General features: G+C 41.6%; 1 protein-coding gene across 3 annotated transcripts in view; it reads left to right on the top strand.

Moving 5' to 3' along the window:
- Positions 1-20880, top strand: part of WDR93 (WD repeat domain 93) — a 486239-nt gene that overhangs the window by 254923 nt on the left and 210436 nt on the right. For all 3 annotated transcript variants that reach the window (XM_085644428.1, XM_085644426.1, XM_085644427.1), the window contains 2 exons: positions 1882-1968; positions 17336-17470. In XM_085644428.1, coding sequence (XP_085500554.1) covers positions 1882-1968; positions 17336-17470 — 222 coding nt within the window. The remainder of the gene's footprint in view (positions 1-1881; positions 1969-17335; positions 17471-20880) is intronic.

Genomic DNA, 20880 nt, shown 5'->3' with positions numbered 1-20880 from the left:
TGTATCTGTTTTAATTCTTTGTTTTTGTTACCTCTTCTGCTCAGTTGCTAAACTTCTGCAAAATCCTATTCGAAGTTTGATTTGCACTTTTATCTTTCTTTGTCTTAAGGTTCCAGTTCAACCATATTTTCTTCCTTCTGCAAAATATCTTCAACACAGAGCATTCATCCGTCAAAACTTTTTCTATACTGCCCTGGCAGACCTATTCTCAAATGGCAGCAGTGGCTAAGATTCATGGAGAATTATTTATTGGTAATGCATGGGAAAATATGACAATGAGAGGAACAAGCATTTGTAATGCAATAGGTCTCGCATTTACGCGAGTTTGAGCTATCGGCATTGTAAATGACAATGCCTTTTATTAATGTTGTAAAAACCAAAACATAAATAAAAGGCATTGTCATTTACAATGCCAATTGCTCAAACTTGCGTAAATGCAAGACCTATTGCATTGCAAATGCTTTTTTCGAGTTGCGCACGGCCACCATTATTTAGCATGTGTAAATAATAAAACGAGTAGGGGGAGCTGCACGCAGCGAGACGTGCGGCCACCATTATTAAGCATGTCAATAAAAATAAGTAAAAAAAACGAGTTGGGTGTGCGGTGCGCAACGAGACGCACGGCCGCCCTTATTTAGCATATAAATAAAAAAACAAGCATTGGCATAGCCAATAGGTAGGCACCACGGACAATGGGAGGGAGGACGGGGGTAAAGAAGGCAGTACGGACAACGGGAGGGAGGGGGGAGTAAAGAATGCACCACGGACAACAGGAGGGAGGGGGGGCGGGGGGGTAAAGAAGGCATGGACAACGGAGGGAGGGCGGGAGGTAAAGAAGGCACAGACAACGGGAGGGTGGGCAGGGGTAAAGAAGGCACGGACAACGAGAGGGAGGGCAGGGTTATAAAGAAGGCACCACGGACTGAACGCAAGCAAAGCACGTCGGGCCCCATTCACTAAAGTAATCTGAGACAAAATCCTAACTTTATGACTTTCGGTATTCACAAAGGGCATTTAGGAGTAATAAAGTTAGGAATCCTAACTTTACTACTCCTAAATGCCCTTTGTGAATATCAAAAGTCTTAAAGTTAGGATTTTGACGCAGTTAAACTTAAGTTTTGGTCTTCTTAAGACTATGAATATGAGCCTGAAATGTACAGCCTTCTTATATCTGATTAAGAGTTTCTCTCCTAACTGAACGATTTTCACGAGGTGATATATTCGTTCATTGGAGAAGGGTTTCTTTTTGTAGTATTCTTAGAATATGGAACCTTGGGTGGGTTTGAGGATTCGGCGATGGACACTTAGAGGGAGATGCGCTGTCTGTCCGGTGGTTGTTAAGCCAGTTTCTCATTCGCAACAAATAGTTTGTGTAAAGAAGAACGTTACACAAAACGTGGGTAAGTGGATAATTTATTGCGAATGAGAAAACGGCTTAACAGCCACTGGACGGACCAAGCATCTCCCTCCACCCGTCCCTCACCGAATCCTCAAACCCCCACAAGATTCCATATTCTTAGAATACTACACTTTCCTTTATAAATGCCCTGTAATTTACAAGAGCCTGCATAAATTGTGGAGTAGATAAGAATTCTTGGGTGTGACGACGCTTTTTGGGCATCCTGGGTCACACCTTGTGGCTGCACTCATCTGCCAGTGAATTTCAGGCTGTGTCAAATCCAAAGGGCCCAGCTAAGGAAGAAGATGTGTTCACAGCTCAAAATCATCATTAAATTAGCTTGTTGTAAATCAAACTAGCACAGTCTTTTTTCTTGATAAGTATATATTCTTCACAGCAGTTCTTGAACAAATATTACTGTGCGTGTTGAAATACAGCAACGCTCCCCTTACCCCTTACCTCCTTTTCTCTTTATTTTAAAGATGTACCAAACTCAATATGTGTTCACTGGAACGGGGACCAGAACATCTCCATGTATTCACTGCCCAGATCTGCCAGGGAGAAAACTGGTATAGTATTTGCAAGATTTATTTCTTCTGTTGTTTGCTTACTCTGTAGAATATGCATTAGATTAGATTAGATAACAGCGTCTTTCTATTCAGTGCATGCTTTTCGAGCTCCAATTATCACGAGTTTAACTCCCTCAAGAGAAAAATAGACACAATACAGTAGTCTCTCTTTTTAAATTTTTTCTTGCAATTTGTATTTTTCTTCTGGTCATTTTTATGTTTATTTCATTTGGCATTATTATTTTTATTTGTATTTCTTCTGGCATTGATTTAGTTTCTATTTTCAATATTTTAACTTTTTTTGTGTCACTGACAAGATTTCTTTTTTTTTTTATATACAGAATGAAATTTGAGATTATAGGTGGACACCATGAACGTATCCACCTTTTCGGTTTGATTACGAAATAACTGTTGTCAGGTTTACAGACCAAAGATACCAACCTGTCATTTCGGCCATTTCCCTGACAGTTCAAGGCTTGTTACGTGCGTCATCCCTTCATGATAAAATAGATGCTGAGGGTGGCCTGGTTAGTTAAAGCCCGTCTCAGTTTGAACAGATCAATCATTCATCCTATGCAGAGTCTGTTAAGTACTGCATTGGAAGGATGAATCGTTAGAGTTGAAGCTCTGCAAATCTCTTGCCCTTGTCTTTGGGGCGGAGCGTCTCTCTTTTTTCTAAACACAATTTTTATATTAATGTTTTGTACATTGCAAGTTCTTCTTGGACAAAGTACATCAACGTGCCGTAGAAATATACAGATTTACACATGCATTGATTTCACAGGTTTAAGTGAAGTTATCACAAAATATCAGTCAACAACTCTAAGTCAAGTATCTATCAGTTCCTTTTAACTACTCCATTTTGGTATGCTTGGGTTGAACTTGAATCTAAATGTTTAGTGTTGGGCATGATATAAAGGCTTTTGACACATGGTCAGATATCGAAGCTTTCTGTGTGGAGCACTTTAAACGAGCAAACTCCTCTGGGTCAGAGCCAACTCCATCTGTTCATTTGAAACCCCTGAGTCAACCGGAGTGATAATTGACCAGGCACTCTTGTTAGTGCTTCAAGAAATGCCGGCTGCAATAAGAGACTGGTCTGTCCCGCATGTGGGTGTTGAGAAACGTTTTCCCTTATCTGGTCCTTCCTGAGGGCTAGAGCTGTTTTTCTCTTATATGCTCCTGGTTTGATTATGCTAGTGGGTTGTTGTCTGGATTTACATATCTGAAATGAGTGCTGCAGCACTCCTGCTGACGGGCCTACATGTCAAGGGGTGTTCCCCCGAAACCTGTCCCAGGATGCTTGTTTTCGGTCCCAGGAGGACCTGGCTTGGCAGTTCAGGTTGGTCTGTTCCCATGAGGGACCGGGTCAAGAATGATTTGTTCGCCCTAAGTTGGCAGGGTATGCCCAGACGTGTGCCCCTTGCTCACTTTGCCCCTGTATTCAAGCTAGCCTGACAGATAAGGGTTGTTACCTCGAAACCAGTCCCAGGATGCTTGTTTCCGGTCCAGGGAAGAACTGGCTTGGCAGTTCAAGATGGTCTGTTCCCATGAGGAATAGTGTCAAGACTGATTTGCATATGACTGGGTCTGAACTTAGGTGGCGAAGTGAGATAAAGAACAATGATGGATTCAACCCAAATCTGTGACTGGGGGTGAGTGTCTGAAAAGTTTCACCGCTCCGTCCATCATCTTATTGTGTTTGCTGCATGTCAAGGGCCATGTCTTGTCAACATTTCATGTTGTGCTGTATCTGCCAGTGATCCAGTGCATTGACTTTAAAGTTCCTTGTATTAATCATCATCTTGTACTGCAGTCAGATGGACTCCTAAAACCGACTTGTAACACTTTCTATACAGCATCTTAAGTAACTGAGCCTATATGCAGTGATAAAGCAATAGCTTTTCTATATAAATGTTTTACATAGGTATTGGTATTCAAGCCCTCTACTCTGTTCTCAGCTGATTGGCATAGATCAACCATAAAACTTTGATGGTGGAGACCACTTTCAAACAATTAGTATGCAGGTTGTTTTGCAAGCCCTTGCACAGGACTCATGCTAAAACCAGACTTAGAGTGACAGCACTAAAAAGAATAATGGCTCCTTCAAAGTCATTAGAGCTGAGCACATTGTAAGCAGACCATGGTCAAATCTTGCAATTTCATTTCTCAAACACATTAAAAATAAGAGAGAAAAGAATTAAGACATGCCAGATATTGATAATTAAAAAAAATTCAAAAGTACAAACATTCCGTGCTTTGTTATTAAAATAATACCATTGTGATAAAGATCACAATAATTACCCCAATTGAAAGATTTACATGGAATTTATGAAAGGTTGCCTGGTAGTCGCTTATCACTTTTGAGAGAAAGTACAGCTGTTGAGCAAATCAGACTCCTTGGCTTAACTCAGATGCCAAAGAGTACCATAATCAGACACATGGTCGGGTTATGCTTCAGGGAACGATGCTACGCTAAGAATCCATGGGGCAGTTATGCCCTTTGTGGGTCAGTTAGTGTTAGACCTAGCATCCTTGGTGTGGTTTACCCCCTAACTTTATGCCTTCAACCCTCTTGTTTGATGACTTTGTTTTTGCTGGTATTAGGACTCTGTCCAATTTACCACTGCTAATCAGCACTAAACTGCATGTGCTCTCTCCTTAAAACATGGTAGAATTGAATTATACACAATTGGCATATTTAATTTACTTGTAACCCCCTTGTAAAGTGGCACTACCTGTGTCCAAGGCCTGTCAAATAAATGCTATTAGTGGGCCTGCAGCACTGATTGTGCAACTCACTTAAGTAGCACCTTAAACATGTCACAGGCCTCCAATTTCAGCCTGTGTGCGGAGTTTTAAACTGCCATTTCAACCTGCCAAAAAAACCTTGCACTAGGCTCAAACTGTCATTGTTAAAGCATAAAAGTCACCCCAAAGGAAGGCCATGGACAACCCAGAGGGCAGGGTGTAGTGTATTTAAAAAGTAGGACATGTACTTTCAAGTTTTACATGTCCTGGTAGTGAAAAACTACTGCAAGGCCAATTTCTACCATAGGATAATATTGGAGGTAACATATTAGATTTAATAAGCTGTAATTACCAAATGGAAGCAGGTAACCAGTTAATGTTTGGAGTCCTTAGAATCGGAATGAAAAATCGTAATTTATGCTACTGTCAGATTTTAAAGTACAATTTTGAAAATGGCACTTTTAGACAGTTTGTGTATAAAAGATGTGCTGTTCCTTTATGAGTGTGAAATTGTTCAGGTCTGTGGAATAACCTCCCGTTGGAGGAAGTGCCCTCACACACCCTGAAAGGTGCCAGGCTTCATCATTTGGGCGTGCTCCTCGTTGCGCCGGCGCTGCACTGCCTGACGGGCACCCGCGAATAGGCTCATTGGCAGAGTTATTTTAGATAAAGTCGTTTGGTGCGTTGTGGTGTGTGGACTATAGTAAGTAGTGCAACAAAGTGAAAAAAGGTGAGCTAAAATAGGTTTAGGAAGGCCCTATTTCAAACATTTATTCAGGGGTCTCACCTATGTAAAAACAGTGTGGCCCTATTTGGAGTCAATGGTCTTATAAAGCGAGCATGTTGTGTATCATGGTCAACATGTTTCTTGCCATTGTCAGCCCCTACGGGGTCTATCGCAATTTGTCAGGACCGGTTAATCAAGAAATTATCCGGAACTCTTACACTACTGCAAGGCTACTGCTCCCAATGTGACTGAATACTCTGGTCTTCAGCCGTGCGTGTACATACAAGATACGTTTCTGCCTCGTATTGATTTACCTGAAAGACAAAGCAGCAAGGTGGAGAGGGAAAGGGAAAAAGAACATTGTAAAATTGCAAGACGGAGATGCTCAGCAGGAGCATCACATGTTTGCAATAGTTCTATCATTGGTGAACACAGTAGGGTGTAACAATCTATCATCAAATCAGTAAGTCTCATGAATATGACTTGTTCGAGTTGTATAATAGTGTGGCGCATCACATATTGTGTAGTGGCCGTGCGCATCACATTTTTGCAATAGTTATATCGATTCTGTGTTTCAAACTGCTTTCGCAAAAGGTGCTGCATGCACCAGTGTTAAAAACATGCAACCAACACAGTGGGGTGTAACAATCTATAATCAATTCTGTAAGTCTCAAGACATACGACTTGTCGGAATTGTATAATAGCAGGTGCACACGCTGGGTGTGTTGCACTTAATATACAACAAAGCATACACAATGATCAGGACACGTTATTTCAGCAAAAGTGCCTAACTGAAAAAGGCGTGATCAGGTGTAGCAACAGAGTCATGTTAATTGTCCATGCAAGACAAGCATAGAGCACTCACCCCACATTGATTAGGTCTAAGCTGTCGGTAAAGGAATATAGAGCACGTCGTACACTCATGTCCTGTTGGGTGCAGGGGGACACGGAACGAAAACTGGTTATTGCTACTGGGCTAGTAAGTTCTTACCGGGGAAGCAAACAGGCGGCATCCGATATTGCATACTCACAATCAGGCAGCGTGGCGACTAACCCTTCACCTACCCCGGCTCAGTCTCTCCTGTACTGAGATGCGCTGGAGGCGGGCATTTTGTATGAGTTTTCTGTCATTCCACCCGAAAGACTAGTGCGTGAACTTAGACGGCCATGTTGGGAAGGTTGCAAGAGGCCATTAACTGCATGTGGTGGTATTGAGTACTACTGCGGTGTAGGTCTCGCCCCTTGTAAATAGTGCCTAGCAGCAGAAAAGTGCTGTGTGCCTGAACCTGTTTGTGGGCTGGTCTGACGCCCTCTCTAATGGAATAACATGAAGTATTTGTAGCAGAACATGAAATGCAGGGTGTCTACTTAGTCTCTGGCTTGCTGGTGACACCATAGCTAGCAATCAGAAATTCAGAAATTCAAAGGTTGTTGTCCACAGATGCCTCTACCTTAGATGTAGAGGCATTGTATACAAATATGCCCCAACAAGCGACACTGGAAGTCATAGAGGAAATTCTAAGATCAAGGGTCTGGTCGGCTAACACCCCTATCAGCTTCATAATGGAATTTGCAGCCCTGGCGCTGACGGAAAACGTCTTCCAACATGAGGACTGCCTCATCCTTCAGACACAGGGGACCTCAATGGGCAGTACCTTTGCCCCTAGTCTGGCATGTCTGTACATGTCAGACTTTGAGGCTAAACACACACTAAGTGACACAAACCCCTACAAGGACAATATCAATTTGTGGCGTCGATATATTGATAACATTCTCATTTTCTGGAGGGGCGGAAGAGAGATGATCTCCGCTTTTGTTGACTGGGCGAATGGCCTCAATTCCTATCTCAAATTCACAGCCAACACCTGAGATCAGGCGCTACCATTTCTGGATCTAATGATCTGTCTGGGGCTGACAAACTCTGTACAAAAACCTACGAAAAACAAACTAACATTCACAGTCCCCTTCTGTACAGCAGTTACCATCCAAAAGCACTTTGGGACAATCTACCCTATGGGAATTTCCTACGTATATGACGCAATTGTAGTAACCTAAATGATTTTGTCAACCAGTCCTCAGAGTTAACTGACCACCTAGCCAAATGAGAATACCCTCTGAGGAATATAAAAACAGTGCAAAAAAGAGCACGGAACAATAATAGAGAATCACTCTTAGAAGCACAGACAAAATAGAAATCCAACGACCTGACCTGTGTAACCACGTACACCACAAATTCCAACCTGATCAAAAGAGTAATAAAAAAACACCGGAGAATATATACAGATGGGTGCATTAACTCTCAGCCCCCCGAGATTTACCTTCAGAAGAACAGCCAATCTCAAAGACATGCTGGTTAACACAAGACCTAAAAGAAGGGGGGACCCAAACACAACTACAAATATGGAGTTTGTTCCCAATGGTTGGTCACTACCCTTGCGGTCAGTGCACTATTTGCCCCTTGACTAGTGCAACTAAATCGGTGGTACTAACAGATACACTCACATGGAAACAAAACACACGAATTGCAACACACACAATTGTGTCCACCTCATTACCAGCCCATGTCAATTGAAGTATGTAGGCATGACGACATGCCCGGTGAAGACCAGAATCACTGAACACCGTAGCAACATTATTTTCAAGAAGACCAATACGAAAATGTTTGCTTACTTTACATCTATGGGCCACATAGTTAATGATCTACACTGGATCATCCTGCAGTCCTATCAACAAATAAACAAAGAAGCCCTCTTCAGAAAAGAGCAAAACTGAGTTTTTAGGCTCTCATCCTGCATTACAGGGTTAAATGATGACATTCCGTGGGCTGAGTGCAATAACTAATTAAATTTCATCTTTATTAGTCTTCCTCTAAGATACTTGTCATTACTCGTTACTCACTGGTACAACAACCTTTGAATTTCTGATTGTTAGCTATGGCGTCACCAGCAAGCCAGAGACTAAGTAAACACCCTGCATTTCATGTTATGCTACAAATACTTCATGTTATTCCAGTAAAGAAGTCGTCAGACCAGCCCAGCCATAGGTTCAGGCACACAACACTTTCCTGCTGCTAGGGGCGAGACCTACACCGCAGTAGTACTCAATACCACCTCACGCAGTTAATGGCCTCTTGCGACCTTCCCAACAATGCCGCTGAAGTTCACACACTAGTCTTTCCGGTGGGATGACAGGAAACTCATACAAAAGACCCACCTCCAGCGTGTCTCAGTACGGGAGAGACTGAGCCGGGGTAGGTGAAAGGCTAGTCGCCACGCTGCCTGATTGTGAGTATGCAATATCGGAAGCCGCCTGTCTGCATCCCCGATAAGAACTTACTAGCCCAGTAGCAATAACCAGTTTTCGTTCCGTGTCCCCCTCGCCCCAACAGGTCGTCAGTGTACGACATGCTCTGTTTTCCTTTCCTGACAGCTTAGACCTAACCAATGTGGGGTGAATGCTCTACGCTTGTCCTGGACAATTAACATGACTCTTTTGCTACACCTGATCACGTCTTTTTGAGTTAGGCACTTTTGCTGAAATAACGTGTCCTGATCATTGTGTATGCTTAGTTGTATATTAAGTGCAACGCACCCAGCATGTGCACCTACCATTATACAATTCCGACAAGTCGTATGTCATGAGACTTACAGAATTGGTGATAGATTGGTACACCCCACTGTGTTGGTTGCATGTTTTTACCACTGGCGCATGTAACCGCTTTTGCGAAAGCGGTTTGAGACACAGAATCAATATAACTATTGCAAACATGTGATGCGCCCGACCACTAAACAATATGTGATGCGCCATACTATTATACAACTCGAACAAGTCGTATGTCATGAGACTTACAGATTTGGTGATAGATTGGTACACCCCACTATGTTGTTTGCATGATTTTAAAACTGGCGCATGCCGAACCTTTCGCCAATGATAGAACTATTGCAAACATGTGATGCGCCTGCTGAGCATTTCCGTCTTGCAATTTTACAATGTTCTTTTTCCCTTTCCCTCTCCACCTTGCTGCTTTGTCTTTCAGGTAAATCAATACGAGGCAGAAACGTATCTTGTATGTATACGCACGGCTGGAGACCAGAGCATTCAGTCACATGGGAGCAGTAGCCTTGCAGTAGTGTAAGAGTTCCAGATAATTTCTTGATTAACTGGTCCTGACAAATTGCCGATAGACCCCATAGGGGCTGACAATGGCAAGAAACATGTTGACCACGATACACAGCACGCTCGCTCTATAGGACCATTGACTCCAAATAGGGACACACTGTTTTTACTTAGGTTAGTGAGACCCCTGAATAAAATTTATGAACTAGGGCCTTCCTAAATCTATTTTATCTCACCTTTTTTCACTTCGCTACACTACTCACTATAGTCCACACACCCCCACATGCCCAACGACTTTATTTAAAAGAACTCCACCAAAGAGCCCCCTTCCCGGGTGCCCGTCGGGCATTGCAGCACCGGCCCGACGAGGAGCACACTGAAATGATGAAGCATGACACCTTTCACGGTGTGTGAGGTCGCTTCCTCCAAAGGGAGGTTATTCCACAGACCTGAACAAATTCACACTCCTCAATGAGCAGCACATCTTTTATACACAGACTAGTATTGTGAGGGGACACGTGTGCTGCACCTGTCTAAAAAGCTCCTGGTAACTCATTTGTTTTGAGAACTTTTAGAAAGTTGGCATTTTCATGTCTTAGACCTTTGATGTCTGCACCCTGTCTCTAGGTCACATGACTGAGGTAGTTGACAGTTAGGCTTTGTGAATGCCTCCTAGAAAGCTACACACAATAGGGAGCGTAAGTGTTACTGGATGGATTATCACTGGCAGGATGGGAGGGAGGATCGTGGCACAGCCCTGCTTACACTTGAATAGGCTGTGGCTTGCATCCACATAATGGGCTAAATAACCCCTGTTGTTAGTCTGGAGCCTGGACCAGGAATGCAGGGCACCTCTGCATTTCAAAAGCCTGCCTCTAGAAGCTTATCCCCATGGCAAAGGCACAACTTGGTATAAATACTGGACCTCAGACACCAAATCTTTAGTACGCTTCTCGACTTGTGGATACTCTTCCAGGAAGAAAGACTACTGAGCTTCTGAAAAGACTAGTACTCTCCTCAACTGCTGACATGAAGGGATTGCTGCCCTGCTTTGCTGTCTTGCTGCCCTCTTGCTTGGGTGAGAAGCAATGGATCTGCAACTCCAGAGTGACTCCAAGGGCTGGTTGGCTAGCCTCCTGATCTGAAGCTTCAGGGACATAACAAGCCTCCAACAGACCTGCCAAGTGGTGCCACCCCAGTTCTGGGCCATTGGACGTGGGTCTAAGGTGCTTGCCAGCCTCTGTGGATTCATCCGAACTGACGCATGTCCTCAGCCGCACAGAACAACCCCGAGCAGAACCAATGAATGAATGAATGAATGAATGAATGAGTTTATTTATAAAGTGCTACATTCACTCCAAAGAGCATCTTGGCGCTAACGGACCATGAGACAAGAACAGAGGTAATAGTAGGAAGGGGGGAATAAGAGTGGGGCTATGAATTTATATCTATCATCATATAAGGGAAAACACAGTGCTGTTGGGGACAGAAAAAATCCATGTTTTCAGAAGCTTCCTGAAGAGGCATTCTGATTGGGCCAATCTCAGCTGGAGCGGCAAACTGTTCCAGGCTTTTGTACCTAGAACGGCTATGGTTTTGCCCCCTTTTGTTTTCAGTCGGTAACTAGGGACTATCAAATAGTTCGCTGAAGACGATCGCAGAAGACGCGTAGTATAGGGCCGAATTCTGGTTTTGAGATATGTCGGCCCTGATGCTTTTATAGCTTTATAGGTAATCGTTAAGACTTTAAACAAAATTATTTTATGTATTGGTAGCCAATGTAGTCGTTGAAGTGCTACTGAGGAAGGGGATCATCTAGGGAGCCTAAGCACCAACCTGGCCTCTGCGTTCTGGACCACCTGTAACTTCTTTATAATAAATGTATTTACCCCTGCATACAGGCTGTTACAGTAGTCCAGACGTGAAAGCACTAGAGCCACCGCAACGGTTTTCCTAGCCTTCAAGGGCAGTAGATCTAAGAACTTTCTCAGAGTTTTTATGGTGTAAAAACACATGCCTGCTACAGCTAATGCTTGACTATGGAACGATAAAGAGTGATCAAATAAAATCCCTAGGTTCCGAGCTGTATCAGCAGTGTTAGGTGGTGGGACCTTATTTTCAGGCCACCATTGACTAGGCGTAAAAAGATTAGTTTTCCCAAACAGCATGATTTAGGTTTTTTTGGCGGTTGCATTTCAGATGATTAAGTTTCATCCAATTCATGACTGCCGTTAGGCAGTGATAACATTTTTCTTCCGATCTGGTGGAGTTTTTATCTAGGGTGAGGATGATCTGTGTATCATCTGCATATGTAATAGCCTCAACGTCAATCAGGACAAGTAGTGGGGTCTTGTACAAATTAAAAAGTGTCGGGCTCAGGGAAGCTGTTTTTCAGCCGACTTGTATTGGCCGAGGGTGACAATATTACGTCTGTTTTCTAAAAAAGAAGAAAACCATGCTAGCGCCTTGTTGGTGACGCCACTGGTTGCAAGTCTGTCAAGCAAAATGACGTGGGAAACCGTATCAAACACAGCAGATAAATCCAACAGAACCAGTACTGCATCCAATTTTAATGTTTCTGAGGTGTGAAGCAGCACTGATGCTGCTGAATGGCCGGGTCTGAAACCAGATTGTTTTGGGTGAAGGATATTTTCCTTCAGCAGAAAGTCATTTAATTGTCTGTTTGCCAATTTTTCCACTAATTTACTCAGCCATGGCAACAATGAAATTGGTCTGAGGTTAGAAAGTGTGGTGGGGTCCGCGATTTTCTTTTTTTGAAGGGGTTTTACTGCTGCAATCTTCCAATTGTCCGGTACCCAGGAGGACTCAAATGAATTAATTATATGATTAATAGCTGGATTAATAATGTCCACAAGTGCCTGAAGGACTCTGGGAGGACAAGGATCGAAAGGGGAGCCTGATTTGCAGGTGAGAATAGCTTGTCTTGATTGTTCCAAGCTAATCTCTTGGAAGCTGGAGAATGCTCCAGTAGTCCCTAAGGGTATTGACTTGTTAATCAGGAGGATGATCTCAGGGAAATCCTTTCTCAGATCCGTGATTTTGTTTTCAAAATACTCGGCGATTTTTTCGCACAAAGCTTGTGATGGTATGATTTCTTGGGCAAGTATCTTGGGCTTAGTGAATGTTTGAACAATATCAAAAATTGTTTTTTGATTCTCTCCCGCTTGATTAATTTGATTGGAATAAAATGCAGTTTTTTCCAGTTTAATATGGTGGTGATCATGTCTAAGAGCTGCTTTAAAAGACATAAGGTCAGCTCATTCATAGCTTCGCCTCCAGATTCTTTCTTGTTTCCTACATTTGGTTTGTAATTCCTTTAGTCGGGGAGTGAACCAAAGGGCTTGTTTTTTTTTTTCTTGTCACTCCGAGATTTTCTGGAGTGAGTAGCTGGTGCTAGGTTATCAGCAAGGGATGACAGCCATTCATTGAACTTATCATTGTTAGTAGAAGGGATACCCGTGAGGGTGGGTTTGCTTATTTCAGCCTTTATTAGAAGCTCCGGATGCTCAAGCATACTGTTCCACTTTCGACTCCCTGTGGAGTCTCGTGGACCCCGGGAAGTCGCTGCTTGAGCCGTATTGAGGTCAATCTTAAATGGGATATATTTATGATCTGACCAGGTAATCGTAATGGGGGTTTTTACAGAAAGGTTGGTCATGTTGGTACAGATACCATCTAGGGTATGCCCTGCGTCATGTGTAGGGTCCTCAATCAATTGTTTTAAACCCATGGTACTGATAGTCTCGCAGAACTGTCTGCTATAAGGGATATTTTGAACATCTAAATAAATATTAAAATCACCTAAAATGGTGAAATTTTAATATCTGATCAAAAGGGGACTAATACTGTCCCCTAGTGTGTCAATGAGTTTAAGCGAAGAGCCCGGGGTCTATTAATGAGAACTCCAGCGAACGTAGTGCTGATGTTTAATTGGAAGAAGAATGGGAGGCTCTCTGCTTCCTTAAGATCAATGGGGTTAGTGGTTACAAGTTTCAGGTATTGCTTGTAAATTATTGCAAGGCCCCCTCCCCTTTGTCCACTTCTATCCTGTCTAGTCAGTATAGCCGTGTGGGAGTGCTTGTACAAGGTCTGGATAGGAGCACTCATTCATCCATGTTTCTCTGATTAATAGGCAGTCTAAATCATTTGTGTTTAAAAGGTAATGTATATGTAAAGCATGTTTTGTTAGAGATCTTGAATTAATCAGGCCGCAATGTAGAGATTTGCTAAATATTTCCCTTTTCTTTACTTTCACCAAGGGCTGTCTAAGACTTCGACTAGAAACGTCGAAGGTAGTCCTGCACACACAGCAGGTAAAAGGGCCCTTCATAGCATCTATGTGAAATTGTACAGTATATTTAGTGGCCTGACTATTTAACGCTATTAAAGCTTTGTTAGTATATTGAATTCCTGGGTTAAAACCAACAGCATCTCTGGCCTTGGCCGCGTGCCGGACGGGCGCAGACGGGCTTGCCTTAGGCGCGCCTGCTGCGCGTCCGGCAAAGCATACGGTATTTATGTTCTTTCGGGAGCCAACCACTAGTGTGCGACCTGCGGTGGCTCACCGGAAGTGAGTGGGAATGCCTCGTTATGGCAGCGTTTCTCTGCTTACGGCACAGAAAAGCCTCGGCGGACCGGAAACGCTGTCCGTGAGAAATGCAATGTGCAGTGTACAGTACTTTAGAGACCACAATACACTTTTTTTAAAAAGGAGGCCAATAACAGAATAAAAAGGCTTAAGAATAAAAACCATCGCTGCTGCTGCATGGACTGGATCCATCGCAAAGAACTGCATCACCCCCACAGCTCGCAACTTTTTAGGAACTGCCACTGCGTGACACATCCTCAGCGCAGGCTCTTGCATCACTCTTCGTCAGAAGCCGTGATGAGGACATACTCCGCATCGCAGCCTTTCAGCTCCCCGCAGCTGACTCATAGCCCCGACTGCGCAACGCATCCTTGATGCTGTACTTCGTATCGCAAGCTCTCATCGGTGGGATCCTCGATGATGATGCACGACCTTGCATCGCAGCCTACCTGCACCTCCGAACCGATGCATCGCTTCGGCTGCGCAATGTATCTTTGATGCAGATCCTCCCAACACTTAACAAACCAGGATTTAAGGTACTTTGTTCAGCGGGCCTAACTGAGTCCCAGTAGCCTGCCCATGCTCCATCACGGTCTACCTGAACTTATTTTGTCCTGGTCTGGTGCAACCAGATATCAATAGGTGGAACTTTGTGCTTTTTTGGCACTATTTTCAATGAAGTTTTTAAATTTGCATATCGCTGTTTCTACTGATTAGATTTTTGTCGTTTTGGTCTTGTTTTATTTATTAAAATAACTTTATTTTTTGTAACTTGGTGTGGGTTGCTTTTTATGTGGTGTTTTTCACTTTTTTACAGTTTTAAGTTTTGTACAGATACTGTACACATTGCCTCTAAGTTGAGCCTGCCTGCTCTGTGCCAAGCTACTAGAGGGATGAGCACAGGTTAATTTAGGGTTGGCTTGTGCCTCACCCTGACAAGGATTGTGGTTGCTGCTTGACCAGGGTTCACACCCCACTCAACCAACAAACCAATTTCTTACAGTTAATTTGGAAAAGTGCAGCTTCCCATTTGGCAGAGCATCCATGGCTAGCCTCCCACATTTTTTTTCACTGAATCAACTTCTGTCTCCTTGATGGAAGCTGGTTTGGGAAAACATAAATGAAAACAGGTTCTACATCTGATACCTCAATAATATGACTGTTGCTACAAAAGAACCCCACAGAGTGGGTTTTTTCTTTGCAAAATAAGATGCATTTGGAGTTTTATCTAAGTGTGTGGAGGATGTTTTTGTACTTTTCATACCTGCGACCGTCCCAGTGTGCCTGGCATACAGAATTAACAATACAGCATACATTATGTTGGAAGGCTTGCTCTAAATTGGATAGGTTTTCAGATGTCATGTCCCGCAGAGACTGCTTGGCAGTGAGGGCTTTCCTGAAGGTGGAGGTGGCAGCAAATCTGGTGTCAGGAAAACTGTCATCCATAAACTCTAAATTAGGTGGGGAACACAAGAGGTGGGCATATTTGACAGCCTCCAATTTCCTCAGATATAAATGAGGACCTTAGTCTCAGAATCAAAACAGAAGAGGTACCAAGTGGCTTGACTACAAACCAATTTCCACTCCCAACACTCTAAGTTCAGTCATTTGTTAGTGGGGAATATAATAATAATCCACATTTGTAAAGCGCGATCAATCACCCGTAAGGGTCTCTAGGCACTGGGGGCTGTCGGGAAGATTAAGCAAGCTATTGCCCAGAGTCATATGGTGCTGGGCTAATCTGCCGCTGGCGCTGGGGATCGAACCGTGATCCCCAGATTCCGGAGTCAGTCGCCCTGGCCGCGGCGCCACCCCTCTTCCAGGTGGGTAGCACATTATCCTGCCCAAAATATCTGTGGGGTTCTTGTTCAGAATTGAATGGTGGAAGGGCTATTCTCATGTTGTACAGAAGCTGGATTCTGCGGAGTGGTTAGTATTGTCCAAATGCTAAAGCACATTGAAATGTGTCCAAAAAGATGGACTTACTAACTGGCACATTAATTTTGTTTTGCTGTTGTACATCCAGTATCAGATCAGCCTGATATTCCCGCATGGATCCTCCACAGTCCTAACAAAACAATCCTAGATGATGCAAATAGTTAAGCAATGTGGTTGATGTCCCCAAATAGTTTCTTTACGATGCCTTTGACTTTACATATATGGTATATATAGTGTGTAGCAAATTCATTGTTTCGGCATTGTCACTCCAGTTTTTCTTCTGCTTTTTTCTGCACCCTAATGTTGCTAGTATTAGGACTCCGTGCACTTTAACGCTGCTGTTCAGTGTCACAGTGCAGCCCTAAGTTGGCATTAGTAAAATAGGTTTATATTAATGAGTCATTCATAAGATTTACTTTTATGTTTCAGTTTCCTCTTATGTTTGCCTTATTGTATTGTTCTCAAACTGTTTCTTCATGTCAACGTTAGTTTCCTTTTTGTACAGCACTCTGATACCCGTCTGGGTCTTGTTCGCGCATTATAAACCTTTTCAAATAAATAAATAAGATGAGTGGAAAAAATCACTAATAGAAAAAACAATTTAAAAAAAGGTTCAATGAAAAAAAGTGCATCAAAACCACTTACAACCCTTATGTCTGTATATGTACAAACATTTTAATCTTTTACAAATATATATTTACTGTAAATATGTGACTAATCTGCACAAAATGTGATTTATAAATCGTAATGCCTTCTCAATAGATGTATATTGATAAATTTAAATAAACTTTTCTTTTTGTATTTATGAAAATTTTGTTTTTGTATGAACAAATTGTCTCTAGTTAATTCCTTATGTTGGCATTCTTAAATATCTAAATTCTTTTTAAAGTATAACAAATTCTAACCAGCGATGGTATACTAAGAACAATATTAATAGGTTCAAATATACTATTAACATTGGTTTCCAGGATACTGGAAGCCACCCTCCTATGTCCACCAACTCATCGGCGTTTGAAACATGAGTTTCAGCCATGTTTAATGCCCACGGCAAGTGTGGGTTAATCAGTAGGTTTGGAGACTTACCTTATTGGGTAATTCCAGCTGAGCCCCATACTAATGTGTATCATGACAAACCGTAGCATGTGATCAGGAAGGTTTGCTCTGTGTTGGGGTTGTTGCTTTGGCCTTGAAGGAGCTGATAATAAAACACTGCTGGCTCTTTTCAGATGCAGAACCGAAGCCTGATCTTGTGTGGCCTTGTGCGTCGCCCATCACATGCTCAGCTGTCTCGTCCTGCTCTGGTTACCTAGCCCTGGGCTTTGAAGATGGAGCTGTTACAGTATGGGACATTAAGTATTCAGGTGACTTTTTTTATCTGTACTATTGTTTCCTGAGCAACCACCCAAACGTCTTTACAATATCATGGGATCATCTGCTTAAATGAAAGTCTGAGGAATGGATGTTTTCAACTCCTGGTTGGTTTTTTTATGTTTAGTGGCATGCATGAGAACTTTACATTACCTACATACTTAAAAAGATGATTTATTTTATCCCACTTAAAGAGAAGACAAATTTCAAAAGATAGTGTTCTGCATATCGTGCTTCATTTGTAAAAATATAACTCCCCAGCGCACTCTTCAGGAGTCCACTTCCACTTGCACTGCCCATTGCCCATGCCAACATTGCCATTTGCAGTAATAACACAACTACTAACCATCACACAACTACAAGTGTGACAATTCTAACTATAACACAACTATTAACCATCACACAACTACAAGTGTGACAATTCTGACTACACCAGGCCTCCAAAACTATAAGAATGGCTTTGGTGGCAAGTATTAGTCATTATTAATTTATACTGAATTGATAAACATCTGTTGTTATGCTCACCTCTAAACGACACAAACACCACCACCATGTGGCAGACTGGCTTAAGTACCGGAGTTGACAATTATGTCTGCGTGCCGAGCACCAGAAACCACCGGCTCAAATTAAACGCTGCAGTATCAAAGTTATGCGTCATCTGATTTTCTTTGTCTTCTAAGTCTTAAAGGTGAACCTTTTGGGGTTGGTGTCTTGTAAGAAAACGTCCACTTGTTTGTTATTATACATACAAACAAAACTTTCGGACACCGCCTACATATGTTATGATTTCTTCTTAAGATGTCAAAGGGTGATTAAAATGCTGGGCCTCTAAGCTGCTGTATCAGAGGGCCAGTGTTTGAATTATATTAAGAATAAAATGTGTGTTTGTTTTACTTAATTATTTTGACCTCTTAGGAGAACATACAGGAGCGATTCACAAAGACATTTATGAGTAGGTGATGTAGATCTCCTGTAATCCTTCACATACTCATAAATGCCTTGGTGAATCTGCCACATAAACTGAAAACATGATAAAACGGTAGAATTGGATGGACCAGGGTCTTAGATTAAATCACATTTTACAAAGGTATTTTTTTTTTCAAGTTAAAACATTCTGAGGTAGACTGTGCTTATTCAACTTTTGTTACTTTTTTGTTTTTTTACAGTTTAGTTAGAACTCTCTGTATTTCTACCCAACCAAAAACAGATTTAGATGGGACAATGAGACGTCAATATAATGAGAGCAATAATATATTGAAATAAAATCATAGAAGTAAGTTGAAGTAGAACAGTGCAAATATGACGTAACTCAGGGAAACAAAAATCTCGGGGTAATTAACTCAAAGCAAAAAAAATTTGATAAAAAAATAATAGAAAACTATCATGTAAGTAATAGAGATTACGACAATGAAAAGACTTAAAAATTATTTAAATTTAAGTTGAGGTTAAAAAAAGATAAGGGTGTAGGGCAGTAAGGGGGGAATCCTCCTACTAAATTAATACATTAAAAACATAGGCAAGGAACAAATAATTTAAAGTTAAATGGATAAATGGGGTAACGGTAGAGGTAAAAGGAAAAAGGGGACAGAGTGGGCCACTCACGGAAATACAGGCAATTATTTAGATAAATATAAAAGATGGGGATTGACAGACTGAATTAGAGAATTACCGAAAATTCTCAGATTTGAATGAAAATCTAATTAAAAACATAGGAATTCAAGATTAATTAATCGAGATGAATCTTGAAGTTATGATTGACCCCAAAATTAAGTCATGAAGCCTGTTTAAAGGTATAAAGGCAATATGGACAAATATAATGAGGATGTGCTGCTATTCTGATAGAATACAGCAAATTGTTAAAAAGAGGAAAGGGTAAAAAATCCAAGTTAATTCGTATGTATGATAGGCAAACTGAGTTAGTCAGAGTGTCCTCTATTTTTGTCTCCTCCCTAGTGTTCCAAATGTGGTGTTCAGTAGGGCCTGATGCAATTTTCTTCAATTCTTATTGTTGGACTTGACCGCCAAACCTTTTGCCTTCACCCCTCCGGTTTTCTGAATTTCGTTTTTGTTGTCATTAAGACTCTGTGCACTTTACCACTGCTAACCAGTTCTAAAATGCTTGTGCTCTCTCCCTAAAACATGGTATAATTGGTTTACACCCGATTGGCTTATTTAATTTATTTATAGGTCCCTAGTATATGGTACTACATGTACTCAGGGCCTGTAAATTAATTTCTGCTAGCGAGTCTGTAGCACTCATTGTTCCACCAATTTAATTGGAACTTTTAAACATGTCCCAGGCTTGCGATTGCGAACTGTACTGCAGTTTTAAACTGCCATTTCAACCTGGCAAATAAACCTTTTTGCCAGGCTTAAATCTTCCTTTTTATTACATATATCGCTCCTAAGGTAGCCTAAACAGCCCATAGGGGAGGGTACATTGTATTTAAAAAGTAGGACGTGTATTTTTACATTTTACATGTCCTGGTAGATTAAAACGCCTAAATTAGTTTTTCACTACTCTAAGGCTTATCTCTCCCACCGGAAACATTGGTTACCTTACAATATTTAATAAGTGCTAACTTTTGATTGGGAACAGATAGGAATGTCAAGTTTGGACTCACACGAAGTGTATTTTAAAATCCCCTTTAACAATAAAGTCCCAATTCTGAAAATGCCACTTTTAAAAAGTTGAAACTGTAAAGAGAACCTAGCTACTGTTTTGTGGTACTGCTATTTAATTGAACAGACACACTACAAGAACCAACGTTAGAATACGCTTGCATCTGATTATTTATTTAACCTTTTTCTTTTGCATTTCGGAACTGATTCTGAATTATTTTAAAGCGTCTGAATGTGAAGAAAACACTATTCATTTTAACATCCAGATACATAATTGTTTCAAACAAATCCATAAACAAACAAATAAACAAATAATACTGTGACAACAAATGTGTAACATTTAAAACATACAGTAATGCACCATTCTTTTTGCACACTAGTTTTTACAATAGACCCTTTAGGTTTAATATTTATACACCAAAGGGAAGCAAAAAATGTCAGTCTCTTCTTTCAGAAAACGTTTTTCAAAAAATGCTGACGCGTTTCAAGTCCCAGTGTAACTCATGGGGCTCTCATCAGGGCTTCTTTATTTGTTGTCTGACTTACTGTGCAGATAAAATCTAATGGACAAACATAAATAAATGCGTGTCAGTGCATTATAACCCTTGCCTTTTCTCTATTTATGTACACTATACATTGGAAGAGTTACCTGCTGTATCCAGCTTTTATTCACCAATTTTTGGTTGAACTGGGGGTCATTTCTGTGTACATCGGGGGCTGCAGGGGCAAAAGGATCAACTGTTTACTATTGTAAAGTATCTATACTGCACTTATAATGAAT

Source organism: Triturus cristatus, chromosome 3_1, assembly GCF_964204655.1.
Source record: "Triturus cristatus chromosome 3_1, aTriCri1.1, whole genome shotgun sequence".
NCBI lineage: Eukaryota > Metazoa > Chordata > Amphibia > Caudata > Salamandridae > Triturus > Triturus cristatus.
The sequence above is the reverse complement of the archived record's forward strand: the minus strand, read 5'-3'. Positions and strand labels throughout refer to the sequence as shown.